The sequence below is a fragment of the Neomonachus schauinslandi genome, chromosome 1 (assembly GCF_002201575.2).
Source record: "Neomonachus schauinslandi chromosome 1, ASM220157v2, whole genome shotgun sequence".
NCBI classification, from domain to species: Eukaryota; Metazoa; Chordata; class Mammalia; order Carnivora; family Phocidae; genus Neomonachus; species Neomonachus schauinslandi.
In genome coordinates, this window is record NC_058403.1 from 56,732 (window position 1) to 79,901 (window position 23,170).

Below are 23,170 nucleotides of genomic sequence, written 5' to 3' on the forward strand. Positions count from 1 at the left end.
CCAAAAGAGGCTCTATAGAGACCAGGGGGCTGCAGAGGAGCCATCTGCTCTGATGGGGTGGGGGTGAGGTTTTCCTCCACCCACTAACCACACACCCCCATTACACTGCCCATTGTCACTCCTCCTACCAACACCTTCCCCAAAGTATCTGGGAGCTGGACATGTGGACAGAGGCTCCTGGGAGAAGGGTGTGTGTGAACAAAGCCTCCTGCATGTTCCTGTTGCACCCCCTTCCCAGCGCAAGGGGAGCTCCACCACCTGGACCTTTGCCTTATCTGAGCTACTGTTATGAAATCACTGAACCAAAAGAGGTGTAGTTGACCTAAAAGTCTAAAGTTGGCCCAAATGGGCTTTGAATCAGTATGTTTAACTCTGGGCATATTCTCCAGCACATTCTGATTTTGTTTCTTCTGACTATGTTATATCAATCCCAACCCTTCTTGGCTACCTTCATGCCATTTCCCTATGCATCCACTGGAAGGTTGGTAAACGGGGTAGATATGTCCAACTGCTTCTGGGGAGCATTTCTCTGCCCCCGCCCACTTCCACAGTCAACAGGACAGGTGCCATGTTTCAAAAGTTTCATAACTAAACTGTTAGCCCATATTCATCCACTGTATGCTCCTCAAATCTGGCTACCCTGTTTCCCTTTCTTTTCTTTCTTTCTCTGTGACTCAACGTCATATAATTTTCATATTATGTAATTTATTCTCAAAAAGAAAGAACTGCTGTCTATTGAGCATCCGCCGTGAGCTAGGCTTTTTGCCCAGGTATCTCATCTGAGTCTGTGAGGCATTGTCATTTATCCCCCCATGCAGATAGCAAAGTGAGGCTCAGAGAAGTGAAGGGTTCCAAAGGTGGCATGGCAGTGAGAGAGAGACAGGGATGAGCCTGCTCCCACGGCACTGGGCAGAGCCTCTTTTGCCATGTGAAATGAGGTAGTTTGAAGCCACAAACTTGAGCTAGAGGAGACTGGGTGGCCCATCACTTGGGTCTTAGACAGGATGGGGCCCACTGCAGAGTAAGCAGATGAGAGATTCTGCTGGAGACATGGGGGAAAAGCACATTGCCACATGTCCCAAAGAGACCACTGGCTGAATGAGAACCCACTGCTCACAATCCTCTGGGAACTTGGGGGATGTCCTGGCTGGGGCTGCTCTACCTGGTGGACAAGCACGTTAGCCCTCAACATGCAGGGAGGTGCAGACCTGAGAAGATGTGGAGCATCTCTGTGGGTGGTGCAGAACTAGAGGTGTGTGGGCATTCTGGATCCCTGCTAGCCTGGGCCTGGCCCAAATGCCTTGCTCTGCAGAGAAGAATGTCTTGTTTCCAGGATAACTCTGTGGGGCTGCTCTTGGGTTGAATTCCTTCCTCACACCAGCCCCCTTCCCATACCTTTATCCTCCACAGACAACCAGCCACATCTCCAGAACCATCTGACCCAGGGCCATTGTGGTGGTCCTGGGCCAGAGCACAGAGGTAGGATTGCCCTGGTTTCCACAGGGCTCTGCAATAACAGAAAAGGGTGTTTGTTTTGGGCTTACTAAGAAGTAAAATGACTCCCAGACCTCTATGTACAAATGATTCTCCTCTGATTTCAAGCAGACTTGGCTTCTCACAGCTACTCTGTCATTGATGTTAGCTTGAACAAGCATGAGCAGCTCCAGTAGCCCCTGGGTTTCTTTCCAGGAATTGGGACCAGATCACTTAATGGGAAATTTTGTGGCTGTAAAACGGTTTCCTTAAACAAGAGCTATGCCAAAGAGGATCGGTAAACATTTGTTTTCAATAATGCTTTCTCCTCCTCAGCCACCCTAAGGGACAGCATTGAAGACTGCCCAGCCGACCCACCCATGAATCCAGGAGGAAGTGAGCATACCTCTCCACAGGTCAATCTACAACTGTTTCCTGAAGGGGACTTGCTTCTTCAGGTACTGTATGATATTTTCCATCTCTATTCCCTGTCAGTAGTTATGAGTATAACAGAATCAGACCTCAGAGTTTTCCAGAAAACATTTTGTTTCAACTCTTGTTGAATTTATCTTTAATTATCATGTCAAGTTTCTGGTTGAGTAGAGTATTCTATATCTATTTTCCCCATTGTTTTGGACAATTCTGTAACCATACAGCCATGTGGGTGAGAGTCACACATGGGAAGAGTCAGAAACCTTGAATGTCAGTCCCTGATGGCCACCTGCTAGTCAAGTAGCAGCCACCTCTCCCCACAAGGGTGATGTTGATTTCCCCTAGCTGCCTCAGGGTTGTGAGACTCAAGGAGAGGGATGTATATGCAAATCATACTATAAGCCATCAAACCCAAGAAATGAAACAAATGTACAAAGGAAAAATATATTTTGTGTATATGGAAATATTAGCAATATTAGCATACCATATTTCATTGTTACTACTTTTGAACATTTAAAAACTTTCTTTCTCTGGAATTTTCTATTTAAATATCATATATTGCTGGTACCTTAGCAAGGAATCCAGGTTCTGGGTGACACAACTATGGCAGATCTTCCTCTCACAAACCAGAAGTACAAAACTTCCACAGACAGTCCAGGAAGAACATGCATAACCACTGGGTGATTGGCCATAGAAGCAGGTGGATCTCTTCTTCAGGAAAGAGGGGATGGCATGAAAGATGGCTGCATCTTTTATTTTTATAGTAAGGGTTCATTTACCTGTTGAGATAAATCATTAGACTTTTCTCAGAGTAACTTAAAGGTGGTCTGTTGTCTCCTCCCCCCACCCTCAAGCTGAAAGAACTACATTTTTAATGCTTCAGATCTTTTTTTTAAACTTCAAAAGAGACCCGCTACAAATATTAGTATATGTTAAATCTGGATACATGACTGTTAGTTAGTTTGATCTCTTTACTTTTTAGTGAGTTTGAACTGTTTTGTAATTTTATCCTTAAGATAGAAATTTTAACACAAAGCATCTCTTATAATGAAATTTCTAAAGAATAATTTCAAGGGGCGCCTGGGTGGCTCAGTCGTTAAGCGTCTGCCTTCGGCTCAGGTCATGATCCCAGGGTCCTGGGATCGAGCCCCACATCGGGCTCCCTGCTCCGCGGGAAGCCTGCTTCTCCCTCTCCCACTCCCCCTGCTTGTGTTCCCTCTCTCGCTGTGTATCTCTCTGTCAAATAAATAAATAAAATCTTAAAAAAAAAAAAAGAATAATTTCAAATGTTTGTTTAGCTAAAAATGATCAAAATTCTGAATTATTCAGGGTTCTCCAGAGAAATAGACCCAATAGGTTGTGTGTGTGTGTGTGTGTGTGTGTGTGTGTAGAGAGAGAGAGAAAGAGAGAGAGATTTTAAGAAATTAGCTCATGTGATTGTGGGCCGTGACAAATATGAAACCTGTAGGGCAGGCTGGAAGCCTGTATACTCAGGAAAGAATTGATGTTGCAGTCTTGAGTCCAAAGACTGAACACAAAATTATTTCTCCCTGGGGGAACCTCAGCGTTTTTTTTCTCTTAAGTCCTTCAACTGATTGGATATAACCCACCCATGTTATGGAAAGTAATCTGCTTTACTCAAAGTCCACTGATTTAGATGTTATTCACATTTAAAAATAAATGGCTTTGGGGTGCCTGGGTGGCTCAGTTGATGAAGCCTCCAACTCGGCTTCAGCTCATTATGATCTCGTGGTCATGAGATCAAACCCCACTTCAAGCTCCATGCTGAGTGTAGAGTCTGCTTCAGATTCTCTCTCCCTCTCTCTCCCCCTCTGCTCCTCCCCCTGCTCGCTCGTGCTCTCTCTCTAAAATAAATTTTAAAAAATTGTTTTTAAAAAATATTTAAAAATAAATGCCTTCAGAGAAACATTTAGACTAGTATTTGAACCAATCTCTGGGCACCACAGCCTAGCCAAATTGACACATAAAGCTAACTGTCACAACTTTATGTTTAGTTGCATTTTAAATGGCTATCTGTAAAAATTAATTTTAGTTGCTAAGGAAAAAAATAAACTTCTTTCAATTGATAAAGAACTGTTAACCTTAAAAATAAAGCTGTCAGTTATTTTACCAACAAAAGTAAGTCTATTTGGGAATAGCAGAGAATTATAATTTGAGACAAGCACGCTAGGGCAAAACCATAGGCCAGTCCAGAGAACAAACAATAAGAATGCTCTCTTATAGAGGAAAGGGGGAGTTGGAAGGGCTCTTATCAACAAAAAGTCCACCGGAGTAAATTGGGAGCTGGCAGTGTAATGGCTTCTCATTGGTTGAGCTGTGACTGTCTCATTGGCTGGGCTGTGACAACCTCTCATTGGCTGGGCTGTGACAGCCTCTCATTGGCTGGGCTATTGCTAGGGGGATGAGAAGAACCATTCTTTTTCCTGGGGAATAGTAAAGTAGCTAAAGTGGTATAGACTTGTCTCTTCCTGTTGGGGTCTGCAGTTGATGATGAGTAGCAGGGTGTGAGAGTTCCGACCTCTGGCCCCCCCATTCCATTTTATTTTTTTTTAAAGGGTATACTAATTACTTTATTTTTTATTTTTTAAATTTTATTATGTTATGTTATTCACCATACATCATTAGTTTTTGATGTGGTGATCCACGATCCATTGTTTTCGTATAACATCCAGTGCTCCATGCAGTACGTGCCCTCCTTAATACCCATCACTGGGCTAACCCATCCCCCATCCCCTCTCCCCTCTAAAACCCTGTTTGTTTCTCAGAGTCCAGAGTCTCTCATGGTTCATCTCTCCCTCCGATGTCCCCCTCTTCATTTTTCCCTTCTTTCTCCTAATGTCCTCCATTCTATTCCTTATGTTCTACAAATAAGTGAAACCATATGATAATTGACTTTCTCTGCTTGACTTCTTTCACTTAGCGTAATGTCCTCCAGTCCCATCCACGTTGATGCAAAAGTTGGGTATTCATCCTTTCTGATGGCTGAGTAATATTCCATTGTATATATGGACCACATCTTCTTTATCCATTCATCTGTTGAAGGGCATCTTGGCTCTTTTCACAGTTTGGCTATTGTGGACATTGCTGCTCTGAACCCTGGGGTGCATATGGCCCTTCTTTTCACTACATCTGTGTCTTTGGGGTAAATACCCAGGAGTGCAATTGCTGGGTCATAGGGTAGCTCTATTTTTAATTTTTTGAGGAACCTCCACACTGTTTTCCCAAGTGGCTGTACCAACTTGCATTCCCACCAACAGTGTAAGAGGGTTCCCCTTTCTCCACAACCTCTCCAACATTTGTTGTTTCTTTCCCTGTCGATTTTTGCCATTCTAACTGGTGTAAAGTGGTATCTCAATGTGGTTTTGATTTGAATTTCTCTGATGGCTAATGATGTTGAATATTTTTTCATGTGTCTGTTAGCCATTTGTATGTCTTCTTCAGAGAAGTGTCTTTTCATGTCTTCTGCCCATTTTCTGACTTGATTATTTGTTTTTTGGCTGTTGAGTTTGAGAAGTTCTTTATAGATCTTGGATACCAGCCCTTTATCTGTAGTGTCATTTGCAAATATCTTCTCCCATTCTGTGGGTTACCTCTTTGTTTTGTTGACTGTTTCGTTTGCTGTGCAGAAGCTTTTTATCTTGATGAAGTCCCAGAAGTTCATTTTTGTTTTTGTTTCACTAGCTTTTGGAGATGTATCTTGAAAGAAGTTGCTGTGGCTGATGTCAAAGAGGTTACTGCCTATGTTCTCTTCTAGGATTTTGATGGATTCCTATCTCACATTGAGGTCTTTCATCCACTTTATCTTTGTGAATGGTGTTAGAGAATGGTCGAGTGTCATTCTTCTGCATGTGGCTGTCCAATTTGCCCAGCACCATTTATTGAAGAGACTGTCTTTTTTCCATTGCATGTTTTTTCCTGCTTTGTCAAAGATTATTTGACCATAGAGTTGAGGGTCCATATCTGGGTTCTCTATTCTGTTCCATTGGTGTATATGTCTGTTTTTGTGCCAGTACCATGCTGTCTTGGTGATCACAGCTTTGTAATATAGCTTGAGATCGGGCAACGTGATGCCCCCAGCTTTGTTTTTCTTTTTCAACATTACCTTGGGGATTCGGGGTCTTTTCTGATTCCATACAAATTTTAGGATTGTTTGTCCCAGCACTTTGAAAAATGTCATTGGAATTTTGATCAGGATAGCACTGAAGGTATAGATTGCTCTGGGTAGCATAGGCATTTTAACAATGTTTATTCTTCCAATCCATGAGCATGGAATATTTTTCCACCTTTTTGTGTCTTCTTCAATTTCTTTCATGAGTGTTTTGTAGTTCCTAGAGTATAGATCCTTTACCTCTTTGGTTAGGTTTATTCCGAGGTATCTTATGGTTTTTGGTGCTATTGTAAAAGACAATTATCATACGATCTCACTGATATGTGGAATTTAAGAAACAAAACAGAGGATCATAGGGGAAGAGAGGAAAAAATAAAACAAAATGAAACCAGAGAGGGAGACAAACCATAAGAGACTTTTAACCATAGGAAACAAATAAAACAATAAGACAAATAAAATACTAGAAATATTAAAAAAAAAAAAAAAGAAATCCTAACAGAAGGAAAACTGGAATATCTAAAATATTTAGGAAGTAGGGAACACTTTCCTAAATAACCAATGGGTCAAAGAAGAAATCACAAGAAAAGTTAGAAAATACTTTCAGATGAATGAAAACAAAACCAACATACCAAAACTTATCAAATGCCATTAAAGCATTGCTTTGAGGAACACTTACAGCTATAAATGCCTATATTTAAAAAAAATAAAGATCTCAAATCAATAACCTCATCTTCAGAAATTGTAAAAAGAAGAGCAAACTAAACCCAAAGCACATAGAGGAAGGAAGTAATAAAGACTAGAATGAAAATGAATTAAATAGAGAATAGAAAAACAATACAGAAAAGCTAAGGAACAGTTATTTGAAAAGATCAACAAAATTAACAAATCTTTAGTTAGATTGGGGGGGGAAGGAGAAAACTACTGAAATTAGAAATACAAGAGGAGTTATTTTGATAGGGATTGCACTGAATATGTAGATCGTTTGGGGTAGTATAGACATTTTAACAATATTTGTTCTTCCAGTCAATGAGCATGGAATGTTTTTCCTTTTTTTTGTGTCCTCTTCAACTTCATTCATAAGTGTTCTATAGTTCTCAGAGTACAGCTCTTTTATCTCTTCAGTTAGGTTTATTCCTAGGTATCTTATGGGTTTTGGTGCAATTGTAAATGGGATCAATTCCTTGATTTCTCTTTCTGCTGCTTCATTATTAGTGTATAGAAATGCAACAGACTTCTGTGTGTTGATTTTATATGCTGTGACTTTGCTGAATTCCTGCATTTTTCACAGAGCTAGAACAAACAATTCTAAAATTTGTATGGAACCAGAAAAGACCCCAAATAGCCAAAGTAATGTTGAAAAAGAAAAACAAAGCGGGGAGCATCACAATTCCAGATTTACAGCCATATTACAAAGCTGTAATCATCAAGACAGTATGGTGCTGGCACAAAAACAGACACGTAGATCAATGGAACAGAATAGAGAACTCAGAAATGGACCCACAACTGTATGGTCAACTAATCTTCAACAAAGCAGGAAAGAATATCCAACAGGAAAAAGGTAGTCTCTTCAACAAATGGTGTTGGAAAAACTGGACAGCCACATGCAGAAGAATGAAACTAGACCACTTTCTAACACCATACACAAAAATAAATTCAAAATGGATGAAAGACCTAAATGTGAGACAGGAAACCATCAAAATCCTAGAGGAGAAAACAGGCAGCAACCTCTTGGACATCAACCAACTTCTTACTAGATATGTCTCCTGAGGCAAGGGAAACAAAAGCAAAAATAAACTATTGGGACTTCATCAAAATAAAAAGCTTCTGCACAGCAAAGGAAACAATCAACAAAACTAAAAGGCAACCTTCAGAATGGGAGAAGATATTTCCAAATGACATATCTGATGAAGGGTTAGTATACAAAATCCATAAAGAACTTATCAAACTCAACACCCAAAAGATAAATAATCCAGTTAAAAAATGGGCAGAAGATAAGAGTAGACATTTTATCTATAAGAAGATATACAGATGGCTAACAGACACATGAAAAGATGCTCAATATCACTCATCATCAGGGAAATGCAAATCAAAACCACAATGAGATACCACCTCACACCTGTCAGAATGGCTAAAATCAACAACACAAAAAATAACAGGTGTTGGCAAGGATTCAGAGAAAGGGAAGACCTCATGACCTGTTGGTGGGAATGCAAACTGGTGCAGCCACTGTGGATATCAATATGGAGGTTCCTCAAAAAGTTAAAAATAGAGCTACCCTATGGCCCAGCAACTGCACTACTAGGTATTTACCTAAAGAATACAAAAATACTAATTCAAAGGGATACATGCACCCTGATGTTTATAGCAGCATTATTTACAATAGCCAAACTATGGAGACAGCCCAAATGTCCATCTGATGGATGGACAGAGAAGATGTGGTATATACACAATGGAATATTACTCAGCCATAAAAAAGAATGAAATCTTGCTATTTGCAATGACATGGGTAGAGCTAGAGAGTATTATGCTAAGTGAAATAAGTCAGTCAGAGGGGCTCTCCTACCCCCTCTGGGCTGGGGAGCTATGACGAGTCACAGGCTTCCTCTGGCTCGACTCACCACTTCTTAGTAATCGCTTCAGAATAATCACTTCTTAGATTTTACCCAGGAAGAGAGACTGAAAATCTTTCATTATCCCTTTTTTTTTGCCTGTGTTTTCTCCAGTTTTATTAAGATTAATTGACAATTGCAATTGCATATATTTAAGGCATACAACTTGATGTTTCTTTTTTAAATTTTTTCCATTTATTTATTTAAATTTATTAATTAACATATAGTGTATTATTAGTTTCAAAGGTAGAGTTCAGTGATTCATCTGTCTTATGTAACACCCAGTGCTCATTACATCCCGTGCTCTCTTTAATGCCCATCACTCAGTTACTCCCCAAGGTTGCCCTTCCAGCAACCTTGTTTGTTTCTTATGATTAAAAGTCTCTTACGGTTTGTCTCCCTCTCTGATTTCATCTTGTTTTATATGTATATATTGTTAAATAATATAAAACAAGCTAATTAACATATTTATCACTTAAAATAGTTATCTTCTTTTTAGTAATGAGAACATTTAAGATAACCCTCTTAGCAAATTTCAAGTATACAATATAGCACTTTAACTACAGTCACAGTTTTATACATGAGATCCCCAGAAATTACTCCTTTTATATAAATGAAACTTTGTACCCCTTGATCAACATTTCCCCATGCCTTGGCAACCACCATTCTGCTCTCTGCTTCTATGAGTTTGACTATTTTAGAATTTACATATAAATGAGATCATATAGCATTTGTCTTTTTCTGCATCTGGCTTATTTCACTTAGCTCTCATTTTCCACCACAGGAGGGTTTATGAGACCTTCTGCCAGTTTGCTGATGTCACTCCTGAAGTCTCATTTGTACTCTCAGTAACCTTAATCTCTTCGATCATATTTGTTATAACATTTCCTAAAGATATAATTGACATATAACATTGTGCAAAGGTATATATAAGGTGTAAAATATGTTGTTTGATACATTTATATATTGCAACATGACACCACTATAGCATTAGCGTAACAGCTCCATGTCCCATAATTACTATTTCTTTTCTGCACTAACATTTAAGGTCTAGTGTCTTAGCAACTTTGAAGTATATAACACAATATTAACTATAATCACAATGCAGTGCATAATCCCCAGAACTTTTTCATCTTCTAGATGCAAATTTGTACCCTTTAACATCTTACCAATTCCACCACCTTCTAGCTCCATCATTAAACTTTGTTTCTCTGAATTCAGCTTTTTCAGATTCCAAATATAGGTCATTTCTTCTAGGTTTTTCAGTTTTTTGGAACACAGATGTTTGCAGTAGTCTCTTATGATACTACATATTTATTTGTTATCAATTTTAATGTCTTTCATTTCTGAGTTTATTTGGGTCTTTTTTAAAAGATTTTACTTATTTTGGGGTTTTTTTGTTTTGGGGCTTTTTTCCCTCCATTTTTATTTTTTTTCTTATGTTCAATTAGCCAACATATAGTACATCATTAGTTTTCGATGTGGTGTTCAATGATTCATTAGTTGCATATAACACCCAGTGCTCATCACCACATGTGTCCTCCTTAATGCCCATCACCCGGCTACCCCATCTGCCCACCCACCTCCCATCTGTAACCCTCAGTTTGGTTCCCAGAGTCCAAAGTCTCTCATGGTTTGTCTCCCTCTCTGATTTCTTCCCATTCAGTTTTCCCTCCCTTCCCCTGTGGTCCTCTGTGCTATTCCTTATATTCCACATATGAGTGAAATCATATGATAATTGTCTTTCTCTGCTTAACTTATTTCACTTAGCATAATCCCCTTCAGTTCCATCCATATCGATGCAAATGGTGGGTATTCATCCTTTCTGATGGCTGAGTAATATTCCATTGTATATATGAACCACATCTTTCGTTTTCTCTATTACACTTATCCTAGGAGACTGAATATACAAGGAGACAACGGCCAGACCATATATAAAAATAGGACTCTGACTCATAGCCTCAGCAGCCTTTCCAGGAATCCAAACCCTTGTTTACAATAAACATTTATCCCAAAAGTCAGCCTGTTTTAAGTCAGAGATATAGAAAATCAGACTACTATCTCTAGTAACATTTAGGAATCAGGACAATGACTTCTGTAACAATCTACCCAGAATGGCCAGGATGTGATGAATAACTGACAGCTTCCCTAATTTTTCTCCCTGCTTCCAACTTATAACCAAAGAGAGAAAGCCAGATACGCTCCCTTAACCAGTCATGTAGGAGACCCTGCCTCTAGTTAGCCACCTCCAGGCTCACCATGCCAACAGCTTCCAGGCAGGTCACACCCGAAGCCATCCCTCTTCTCCACTATGAAGCGTTCCCTCCTCCTCTGTCTGCCTTTGAGTCTCTGCTAAAACTCAAGTGACCACGGCTGACTCCCTTGCTCTAGCAAGCTTTGAATACATAGCCTCTGCTTTTCTCATTTGTTTGGTGTTCATTTATTTCCACAATCCTGAACGCAAGCATGAGTTTTCTGGAGCAGAGTAGATTAACTATTATTTACTTACAAGCAAACAATAACCACGTGGTTCCCCTGAAAGCTTAAAATTAAAATGCATCTCAATCATGACCAAAACCATGTCCTTAGATTGGATGCCTCCTCAGGATCCCCAGGGGAAATGGTTAAAAATTTATACTCAGAGTTACTAATAGGGTGGATCCCAGAAGGGTAGGAGGATAAATGAGCACTTTTTTTTAGCCACCTGCCCAGGTGAGACCAACATGCAGCCTCAGCCAATGGAGAACATGGAGCTGCTTTTTCATCTCCTACAGATGAGAAGCCTTGAATGGATTTTTTTTAACCAAAGGGTGAGACCCACAACAGAGATGCAGAGGGAAAAACAGAATATGTGCATGTGTATTTGTTTAATTATTCAGTTTGCAGTGTTCTCAATAGATTGAAGCTGGAATTGGCTCTACTTTGCCGCCTCAGACACACATATACACACACACTTGTCTTCTCTCCAGGAGCTGGTATGAGTGAGAGATATTTGTAACAGGATATCCCAGGCCCTGCTTTAGAAGAGACAATTCAGGATATGAGTGGCACTGCTCACCAAAAGGAAACTCACAGAAACCCCTCACAGACCTGGATTCTGGCCCTTAGGAGCTCCACAAGACTGAGGAATAAGGAATAAACCCAAAACTAACTCTTCTCTGCCTCTCCCCAGGCTCTCAACGGCTTCCTCATGGCTGTTACAGAGGATGGCTATGTTTTCTACGTCTCTCCCACAGTCCAGGACTACCTAGGATTTCATCAAGTGAGTGGTTTTACTTTTCATTTGAAGAGTTTGGGTGAATCTAGTTGGGAGAGGAGGGAGACAGGGCCATGTGACGCTTGTCTCCATGGGACTATAATGGAATTTCAAAGACCTGGGTCTCCATCTCAGTCTCCCACATGCACATCCTAAGTCTTCAACTGAGCCTTCCCAGAGTACTGACTTCCTCATCTGGTGGAGGGCATGGTAGCCTAGATCCTCTGAGGAGCAGATGCCAAGGCAGGATGAGATGAGCAAGAGATTCCTCAGGAGAAAATCCTGGGAGGACCTGGGAGGGAACAGGGGTTGGGGGCAGCAGGTCTGACCCTTGGGCAGGAGACAGAAAGAATGGGGGTGGGTGGAAGTGTCTTCAACTGCAGTACAGGGTCAATGGGGCATCTTCAATCCAAAGTCACCCAGCAGAATGGGGCATCCTCAATCCAAAGTCACCCAGCAAAATGGGGCATCCTCAATTCAAAGTCACCTGGCAGAATGGGGCACCCTCAATCCAAAGTCACCTGGCAGAAAAGCCCCTCTGCTCCCAGGAACAGGCCTGCCTTGGTGTCCCTGCCATGCTCAGTCACTGGCTGGGAGCAATCTGTAGGAAGAGTGGCCCCAGCACAAACAAGTGTGCATCCAAGAGGGGCAACCTCACATGCACCTCAGTCAGAAACCTGAGAGGCACATACTGACTTCTTGTGCTGCACCAATCTACTCCTCCACAGGAGGAATTCCCATGAGCCTCTCTCCCTGGGGGGACCTCAAAAGAGAGAGGTGAGTGGGACAAACTGCAGCTGGTCTCAGGGTAGCACCTGGCCCTCCTCTGCTCTCCATTCTGAATTCTGCTCACCCTCAGTCATCACCCCAGCACATCTCTGAGTCCAGGGACCCAGCACCATCATGGTCCTCACGTCAGGATGAAGGCCCATTGGGGCCAGATAATACATGAAGTGCCAGCTCTAGTCTGGTTCACAGCAAACTTACCAAGTCCAGGACCCACCCAGTGGTCATTTGTCCATTTCCTGAGCATGTAATTGGAATCAATCTAGTTGACAACTGGAGTAACCCCCAGACTAGGTTCTTGGCCCATAAAGTGAGAGATATCACAGTAGAAAAGTCCAAGAGGAAACCCTTGAAACCACCCCCTCCAACACCAGTCAAGATAGTAAATCACAGGCAATATCATATCCCAGGGAGGTCGTGGAAAGTAGTGCTGTTGGGTTGAAGGCATGGTCAATATCTTGAGTATCTTGAGTAAATACCTTGCCATGGTATTGTAGGGCCCTTCTACCTAGGGACCATGCCACCTCTTCAGTCAGTGGATTTCAGATCTGAAATTTTACATCTCAGGTCCAGAAACTGAGCAAAGGATTGTCATTTTTCATCGAGATAACAGCCCTCAGCCTCCTGACTTTGCACTGTTGCCTTTAATTGTAGATGTTAAGCAGTATCATTGTTGGCTGCCCATCTCTTTTGCCCCTTGAGATGCCATGCTCTATTAACCAACTCCACAACACCTTATGGTCCAAGCCCCCTTGATTATTTCTTCTGCCTTGCTAGCCATCACTGTAATTGAAGCCATCTGGCCTCTCCTACCTCAGGGCTCCATCATCCCAATGGACATTCATGAGCCCAGCTCTTCTGAGCCCAGCCCAGTGTCTTCCTCTCCTTCCATCAGCCCTGACCTGCAATAGGACAGTCACCTACCACCAAATTTCTTAGTGGTGTTGATGTCCCTCCAATATTGCACTCCTCATGGCCTTGGTGTATAGTTTGTCCCTGGGCCCTCCCATGGTATGCAATCTCTGCTGGGTCTTCTTGACTAATGAATTGCATTAGTTCCAATACACCCATTTCCCTCAGCCTTTTTGTTCCTTCTTCTGCCATTTGCCAGAACAACTCAGGTATTACCACCTCACTGACCACTGGCTTCTCCCAGCATCTAAACCTAAGAGCCACCCCGGCAGTTGGTTTGTCCCATTTCCTGAGGTTCCTGCCAGGGTGTAAAGTTGTGTGTCCTGAACGTTCTGATCTGACCCTAGGGAAGGAGAATTACCCCACCATATGGCTCTGAGGAAATTGGACAAGGCCAAAGGGGAGCCCTCAAGGCCAAGTTGCCCACCAGAGAACTCCCGTCTCCCAGGAGCAGGCCTGCCTTAGAGTTGCTGCCCCAGTGGATTTCAGTGGGCAGCAGCTGGGACACCTCTGAGTTACACTCCCTGCAGCTGGAGACCTGAGGGGCATTTTCATGGCCTGCTGCTGAGGGAAGACAGCCCATGCTCCACACAACTGCTGTGCAGACTGAAAACAGCAGAGCTTGTGCAAGTGCATTGCGCACCACGTAGTGGAAGGGGCTCATACAAAGCCATGGCAACAGAAGGTTTTCTGAAATCGGGGCGATAGGAGGACTCAAAATTCCTTGGTTCCTCCCTCTAGCCTGCCTTTTATTCTTCTGCAGCACCTAAGTCTGGACCAATCAATTTTCATGTTCCCATGCCAACCCTACACCTGGGCAGTGCAGCTCATACCCAACACCAGCTCTGGACTTTATCCCTCACTTGTGATGAGCATACACTTGCTGAGTTTTACAGCCTTTTCCCCTTTATTTTGTTTAAATATTTTATGTATTTACTTATTTGGGAGAAAGAGACAGAAACAGAGATAGCGAGAGAGAGCACGAGCGGGGAGGGGAGGAAGCAGCACTTCCCACTGAGCAGGGAGCCCGACGCGGGGCTCGAACCCAGGCCCCCGAGATCATGACCTGAGCTGAAGGCAGACACTCAACCGACTGAGCCACCCAGGCGCCCCTTCACCTTTCCTTTAGGAAAAAAAAGTCAGTACCATTATGCGGTATCTGGGTTTTAGATGAGAATCTGAGAAGGAGTTTTATTTGTCAAAGGCAGACCGGAGGCCTCCGCACTCGTCATACCCGCACTGTCAGCATCAAGCTACCTGCTTCCTTGCCGTTGCTGAGGACAAACGTGATGCAGGGGAGGGTTCAGAGACAGGAACCCCTATAAAGAGGAGCTTCCAAAAGAAAAAATAAACTTGGCTAAAGCCCTTCATCTCAGAGAAATGCTGTGGGTTTTTCTGTGCGACGTGGTTAGAAGAGGAGGTGCTGCCCGGCTGCAATGCCTTTCCCCTTCAGAACCGCCAGGGGCAGTGAGCAGAGCTACAGACAGAATGACAGCAACATGGGTGAACAGGAGAGAGGTCAAGGTCACAGCCTGGGGCCTCTGCCTGTGTGCACAACTCTACCATTCCACTACTGCGTGCGGCTGTTTTTATAGAGCGACCAGGTGGAGGCAGAGAGCACCGGCATATTGGGTGCTGAGCTCCGCTAGAGCCCTGTTGCTTTCCTCCACGGGGTCTGTTCTGTGTTGCCCTGGGTGGTCCCCCGGAAGCCTGCCTCCCTTGGCCTCAGCTCCCATGCTGCCATCCCTGTGATTTCTCCTCAGGTCTTCATGCCACTGGCCCTTCCCCTCCTTCCAGCCTGGAGGCCCACTCAACATCTTTGTCCTTTCATAGATTAGACCAGACCCTTATAATTTATTTAGCACCTGCCATGTACTGAGATGGAGATGCTCCTGAAAAGTTCATTTTCCCTGAATTTTGTGCAGAAAATGGTTATGTACAAGAGGTTCCTAAAAATCATGTTGTGTGTGGGTTGGGGGATGCAGGGGAAGAGTGGGGAAGAATATAACTTATTTGGAGTAGAATTTAGGCCATCAGAACTTTTTAATGCTGACAGAAAACTTTCATCTGCACTTAATTCCTCTCAGAAGATCAAGAAGAATCCCAAACTTTACCCAAATAAAACATAACTTAATAAATGGTTAACTACAGGCAAGGGTAGAGAGACTCATTACACTTTTTAAATTAAACCTGTGTGATTTACAAGGAACACACTAAGATTTCTCAAGGCAAACTGATCTGAAAACTATTTAACATTCTCTTTATGTGTAAAATATTTGCAAAATCTGTATGAGGACAGGATACCTTAATTATTGTTCATGTTCAAGTCACTACATTGCCAAACTCCTTTCTTTTGAGTTTACATTAGCATTTATATTCACTCATCTCCTTCAACAAATGACAGAACAAACTTGGATCTCGCTGGAAATGAGATCTTTGCTCTAATTCAGTCTAATTGTGTTATCCAGAAGAGCTGATGACTGACTTCCCGGGAAACTCAACATTCTCCTTCCACAAAGCTTTCAGCCAACTCTCCAGGGCTATTTCAGTGGCTTCCTATGTGTCTCCCCACCTCGGACATCTCCCTGATGATGATTTGTGACTTGTCTGCTAGGCAGTCTCTCTTTTTTTCCCTTGGCCCCAAGAACTGCCACCCTTTTCAAGATACAATACGGGCATGGCCTCCAACACCATGGGAGTGCCCATCTCATGGGTATTTTCTGGGTCTGGGGGCAGCAGCAGCCTGAGAAGTTGGCTGTGTAAAACCAGAAGAGGGAAACAGGAACAGTATGCACCAGCCAGCCTCCAGGATGGGGAGGGACAAGGACAGGCGAGTCCAGGATGCCTGGAAGGATCAGAGGTGCTAGAGATGACTCAGGGACATTTGAGGTGAACAGGTCACATGTAGCCTCAGAGAAGCAAGAAGCATCCCCAGGAGGGTGATGTTGTCACTTGGTCTTTGCAGTCAGATGTCATCTATCAGAGTGTGTTCGAGCTGATCCACAAGGAGGACAGAGCCATGTTCCAGAGCCAGTTTCTCTGGCCTGCAGATGCAGCACCTGTCAGCAGAGAGGGTGAGCAGGACATCCACCGTAAGTCACCAAGGCTTGTGGGGCGGGGGGGCGAGGGCTAAATGCAGAATCAACCCTGTACATGTGTTTCAACCCTTATAGTCCATGAGGAAGAAATCAGACCAGGAAGCCAGGCTCTCTCAGCTCCAATGTATATTTCGTTAAGCACTGATGGAGCACTCACTAAGTCCCAGGTGTATGAGGGGAAGAGAAGAGGAAGGGCTGCATCGGGAAATTGGGTAGTGTGTGTTGGCACAGGACTCTGCATCTTTCAGAACCATCTCATATCTGTGACCTCATGTGATCCTCCTAGGAACTGGAAAATACACATAAGGCATGAGCATCTGTTGATTTTACTACCAGTAGGATACAGGGAGGGATTTTTGCCGATCTTGTTCACTGCTGTATTCCCAGTGCCTAGAACAGTACCTGAGACAAAGTAAACATGTAAATGTTCAGATGAGGAGAGTGATGTTTGCCCAGATGGATCCAACTGGTGAGTGATAAGACTCATGCTGGAGGAAATACCCTGCCTGCCCAGGTAAGAGCATCCCCTAACGGCAGACAGGTGCATCCCCTGAGCGATGATCGAGCTGGTAGGGGACTCATATTTGTGTATCTGGTGAGTATACAAGATATGAGGCCATTATGGCCATAGCGTGTTACTCTGCCAAATGCTGGGATACCATAGGCAAAAGGCAATATTGTCATTTACAAGTAAATGCTATTTTGTAAGTCCAGAGACAGGACCCCTTTCCAAGTCTTTACAGTACATTTAATGCACCCACACAGGCTGCAAAGAAAGGCTCTTCCCTGTTTTGTTGTGAAGGATGGTTAGAAAAAAATAAAATACTCAAAAAACAGAGGCTTCAATTAGAAAAAAATGAATCCATATGCCAATGTTTGCACACTAATAATGACATGCTTTTGTGATGGATAACTTAAAATACTAAGCAGAATAAACTTACAAGACTGACTATAAGATATGGTTGTGTAACTTCATAAGACGCAGCTTTATTCAGTTCAGCTTTGGCTGCTGTGATTTTAGTCCGTCTCTTTCTGAAGCCTGCTCCCACTCCAGACATTCCGCCTAAGACTCTGTCTTGACCTGCCGTAAGTCCAGCAGGGTAGTTACTTATCCCAAAACAGGTCTTCACTTTTTTTCTTTCCCATAAGATTATCAGCTCACTGAAGGGAGGAACCCTGTTCTCAGCATTGAGCTTTGCACCTCTGTGCCTCCACCCCTGTCCCTGTTGACCAGCTAGGGTCAAAAGAGAAAGGAAAAGAAATTTGAGGTATTGTATAGTGACTAACATAACATAATAAAATTAAAAAAAAAAAAAAGAAAAAAAGAAAGAAATCTGAAGTTCCGACTTTCATACAGCTCCTGACACTGCCAAGTTTGAATTATGTCCTTAACAATGGATACTCTGGAATTTTGCATATAATTTCATACTTTTAAATACCTTTTACACTGTTATACCCCTGCAATAGCAGAAACCATACAGCAGTGTACCTACATGTTTATAAATATATGCATGACAGTTCTTCAGAATAAAAGTAAAACTTTAATGCCATGCTATAAAAATGCCAGAAAAATGTCTGAAGACCACCCAACTAAACCAAATTCAAGTTGATGTGTTTTATACATGTGTGTATATGTTCTAACATTTATGGAGGGTATATCATGTGCCAGGCACTGTGCTAGGGGTTTTATTAAATGAGATTACAAAAGTAGTAAAACTTATCAGATCATAAGCCTTCCTTTGTTCCTCCCTCTAGCCTGCTTTTTTATTCTTCTGCAGCACTTAAGTCTAGACCAATCAATTTTCATGTGACACAGGGAAAACCATCCGTGTAACTATAATCTGACTTGTCAGGTTGAAAATTACAGCAAAAGAGAACAAATTTGGTTTTTGCATCTTTGACTTTCTAATGAAGCTTCATTGGTACTTCTGTTTTTAACCCAAGAGTTTGGGATTTTTCTCATTATCCTTTGCAAAGACTTCCCTACAAACCTCTAGGACAGGAAAGAGAGCAAACTGAACCAGCACTCCAGAACAGGTGAAAGCAGCATTGTTTTTCATGGATAAATGGGGCAGGAGAGTGCAGGGGGAAGAAACAGCATGAATGCAAAGCCCCCGAAGCAGAAGTGCACTTAGCATAGATAAGGAACGGCCAGGAGGCCACTGAGAAGGGCACAGGGAAGGGGAAACTGGCCAGCGCCTGGGCAGGAAAGGGTGCGGGAAGGAATCAGTCTTTAAGGGAGGAAGTCACTGAGGAGTTCTAAACACAAAATGGACATGATCTGACCTATATTTTAAAGTCACTCTGGGGGCGCCTAGGTGGCTCAGTTATTGGGCGTCTGCCTTCGGTTCAGGTCATGATCCCAGGGTCCTGGAATCAAGCCCCGCATTGGGCTCCCTGCTCTGCGGGAAGCCTGCTTCTCCCTCTGCCTGCCGCTCCCCCTGCTTGTGTTCCCTCTCTCACTGTGTCTCTCTGTCAAATAAAATAAAAATAAAACCTTTAATAAATAAATAAAGTCACTCTGGCTACTGAGTGGAGGACAGACCATAGGAGCAAGGGTGGAAGCAGGGACACCAGTTAGAAGGCTATGGCAAATTTAAAGCAAGGGGGAAAAAATGATGAGAGTAACAGCCAATTTATATAGAAGTTACAATGTGCCAGGCACTATTCTAACTGCTTTACATATATAAATATATTTCTCCTAACAACCTTATTAAGTCAGATCAGATAACTGGGGCCCATGGAGATGTTACATAACTTGTCCAGGGTCCATGCTCTTCTCAACTAGATGTTCCACCCAGCTGATAATGAGAGACTGGCCAGCACAGCAGAGTGAAGTGATGAGAAGTAGTTGGCTCCAACAGTAGAACCAACAGGGTTCCTGGATATATATGCTATGTACAGCATCTCGTTTTTAATTTGATTCTCATGACACTCTAAGGCATGGAGGCAGGCAGGACTGCTAGCATCATCTGATGAATGAGAAAGCCGGCTGGAGTGGTGGATTAAGGTCATCCTACTGGGCAAGGCTAAGGTTCACTGGGCCACAGGGCTTGTGACCCCACATTCTCTCCACCCACCAGCTTCTTTGGGAACTAGAGATATTTCAGTTCTGTGATGATGAATGTTCTGGTAGAGCTTCCTCATTTGTCTGTCTTCCCAGCTCTGCCAGGAGAGAAGTTTCTCTCACTTAGTGGCTCCTCCACCGACAGCCTGCAGCATCAGCCCTTGGATGACCCCTCCTATCTGGAAAGAAGTTTTGTTTGTCGCTTCCGCTGCCTGCTGGACAATTCTTCTGGGTTTCTGGTAATCACACTGTCCTTATAGGCTCAGGAACTTCCTATACCAGTGCTCTGCCCAGATGGTACACTGCCCAAGGGTTGAGCCAGGCTTCCTCACCATCCCAGGATGGTGAATCTGGCCTTCAGCTCACTGCCACTTCAGAATACCAAGTTGTCTTTTGAACCTTCCTCTGCCTGGTTAAGACATGGGATTTGTTTACTTGGGATTTAGTTACACCTGTTACCTATAGTACATCCTAAGTGGAGATCCCTGGTGAACTCAGGATGTTAACATCCACCTTCTTCACCATCCCCCAAATCAGCTAAAAGTGCCTACCAATTCCTGGAATTGTATACCCTCTCACAGCTCAATTAACTCCGCAGCTCTTTGAAAAAGGCTGTGTGGGTCAGAGACCGAAGGGAGGACTGAGAAGCCATGAAAAATGATCAGGGCCTAATGGGCAGAGCAGAATGAGGAAGCTCCAAACCTGCACACACCTATACTGAGTCCTACCTGTTCAACTACAAGGAGGGTATGGGGCCCTCTGAGTTCCATAAGAGAAAAGTCATATCGACTATTTTAGCTACTTAACATCCTCTTCTCTTTTCTCTTCTCATTATGTTTGGGGTCTGCTTTTTCTAGGAGTTGAATTTCCATGGCCATCTGAAGTTCCTCCCTGGACAGAACAATAGGTCAGAAGATGGTATCCTCATGTCTCCTCAACGCACCCTGTTCGCCATTGCAGCACCTCGCCAGCCACTCACCATCCTGGAGCTCCAAGATGAAATATTTCTTTTCCAAACAAAACACAAATTGGATTTCACACCCATAGCCTGTGATTCCAGGTACATCCCTCTGACCAGAAATCATGACTCCGAGGGAACCAAGGGTGCTCCCAGAGTAATTATGGCCCAAATCCTGAGTCTAGAACCAAAGGCAAGGCAAGAACAGTTGGCCAATCCTGTCCAAACAGGTTCTGTAATGAGAGTTAGTAGAAAAGATGCCGCTTATAAGGGCAATGTAGGAGTATGGGGTTTAGGGTATGATGCAGAAAGCAAATCCCAAGTAATACTTGTCTCCCTCTCAGAACCTTCCAGTAACAAAACATAGTGAAGCCCCAAGAAGTCCCACTATGAAAAATCTAACTAACTAGGTTTGACCCAATTGCTCCCAAATTTTATTTGACCGTTGAACCTTTCTTGGGGGAATCAGTTAACAATGCTACAATGCCAATGCCCCTTAGAACACATTCTAGAAAGCACTGGCTTAAGAACAAGTGCTTCGGGGCGCCTGGGTGGCTCAGTCGGTTAAGCGGCTGCCTTCGGCTCCGGTCATGATCCCAGGGTCCTGGGATCGAGCCCCGCATCGGGCTCCCTGCTCGGCGGGAAGCCTGCTTCTCCCTCCCCCTCTGCCTGCCTCTCTGCGTACTTGTTCTCTCTCTCTATCCCTCTGTCAAATAAATAAAATCTTTAAAAAAAAAAAAAGAAGAAGAAGAACAAGCGCTTCAATGCATTGTCAGTACTGGAACTTACAAGTTCTATTTCTTCCTCAAAGATGCTGGGGAGTCACAGAGCCCTTTGATGAAGGCGGTGCAATCTGTCCTCCACAAAGTTAACGTGGGTACTGACCCCCGTCCCACAGCACAGGTTTAAAGCAGGATTTTGGAACAGGTGTGCGGCAGAAGTGTCCGACAGGGCGCCACACTCCGGTCAGGGCCGACGCCTCTTCGAGGTCTGCGCGGCTGGAGAGGCGCCCCCTCCGGACCTGGGCCGCCCAGAGAAGACCGCTCCCCGCGCCTGGGCGCCAAGCTGAACGGCCTGCGAAGGCTCCCTGTGAGGCGCTGGGACGGGCGGGCGGCAGGGCTGTAAGCCGCGGGGTGCCGTGTCTCGTCCGCAGAGGCAAGCTGGTCCTGGGCTACACCGACAGCGAACTCTGCAGGAGGGGCTCCGGCTACCAGTTCATCCACGCGGCCGACATGATGCACTGCGCCGAGAACCACGTGCGGCGTGAGTTCGGGAGGCGCTGTCGGGGCCCAGCCTGCCCCCCGGCCGCCTCCTGCCTCCTCCCGCAGCGCCCGCCGCAGAGGGCTGGGGGGTGGGGGGCCCGAGGCTCCGACGCGCGCGCAGTCTCTCTCTCTCTCTCTCTGTCGGCAGTGATGAGGACGGGCGAGAGCGGCCTCACGGTGTTCCGGCTGCTCACCAAGCAGGCTGGCTGGCTGTGGGTGCAGTCCAACGCCCGCCTGCTGTTCCGCGGCGGCCAGCCCGACTGCATCGTCGCCCGACAGCGGGCCCTGACGTAAGTAGGGCCCGGGCGGGAAGTGAGGGCCCGACGTCCGCGGGGCCCGACGGCAGAGCGAACTGACAGAAATGAGGTTCTTGCGCCCCCTCCCCCCGGTGAGGACTATGTCGTAAAAGCGAGGTCCCGACGTACGTGTGATCCTGAAACAAGACGGAAATAAAAGCCCCTAAGTGAGGCCCCAACACAAATGCGGGCCGGAAGGGAGGGCCCGAAGGGCGGGTCCCACGCAAATGAGGGCCTGAAGGGAGGGTCCCACGCAAATGAGGGCCTGAAGGGAGAGCCCGAAGGGAGGGTCCCACGCAAATGAGGGCCTGAAGGGAGAGCCCGAAGGGCGGGTCCCACACAAATGCGGGCCTGAAGGGCGGGTCCCACGCAAATGAGGACCTGAAGGGAGGGCCCGAAATGAGGGTCCCACGCAAACGAGGGCCTGAAGGGAGGGCCCAAAGGGAGGGCCCTAAGCAAACGAGGGCCGGAAGGGCGGGCCCGAAGGAAGGGTCCCACGCAAATGAGGGCCCGAAGGGAGGGTCCCACGCAAATGAGGGCCTGAAGGGAGGGCCCGAAGGGCGGGTCCCACGCAAACGAGGGCCGGAAGGGCGGGCCCGAAGGAAGGGTCCCACACAAATGCGGGCCCGAAGGGAGGGTCCCACGCAAATGAGGGCCGGAAGGGTGGGCCCGAAGGGAGGGTCCCACACAAATGCGGGCCTGAAGGGAGGGCCCAAGGAAGGGTCCGACGCTAATGTGATTGCGGATCAGTCAAGATTGTTGTCAATATTTCGATGTATTTCCTCCAGGTATGTTTTGGCTCATATTTAAGTTTTATACTTGAAATTATATCCTATACATAGTTTTATATATATATATATATATATATATATATATATATATATATATATAT

General features: G+C 44.5%; 1 protein-coding gene across 1 annotated transcript in view; it reads left to right on the forward strand.

The window, feature by feature from the left end:
- LOC110571031 (aryl hydrocarbon receptor-like) overlaps positions 1-23,170 on the forward strand; it is a 41,519-nt gene that overhangs the window by 15,428 nt on the left and 2,921 nt on the right. The window contains exons 5-11 of the mRNA XM_044918905.1: positions 1,810-1,931; positions 11,816-11,905; positions 16,563-16,711; positions 19,890-20,001; positions 20,620-20,822; positions 21,874-21,983; positions 22,131-22,272. Coding sequence (XP_044774840.1) covers positions 1,810-1,931; positions 11,816-11,905; positions 16,563-16,711; positions 19,890-20,001; positions 20,620-20,822; positions 21,874-21,983; positions 22,131-22,272 — 928 coding nt within the window. The remainder of the gene's footprint in view (positions 1-1,809; positions 1,932-11,815; positions 11,906-16,562; positions 16,712-19,889; positions 20,002-20,619; positions 20,823-21,873; positions 21,984-22,130; positions 22,273-23,170) is intronic.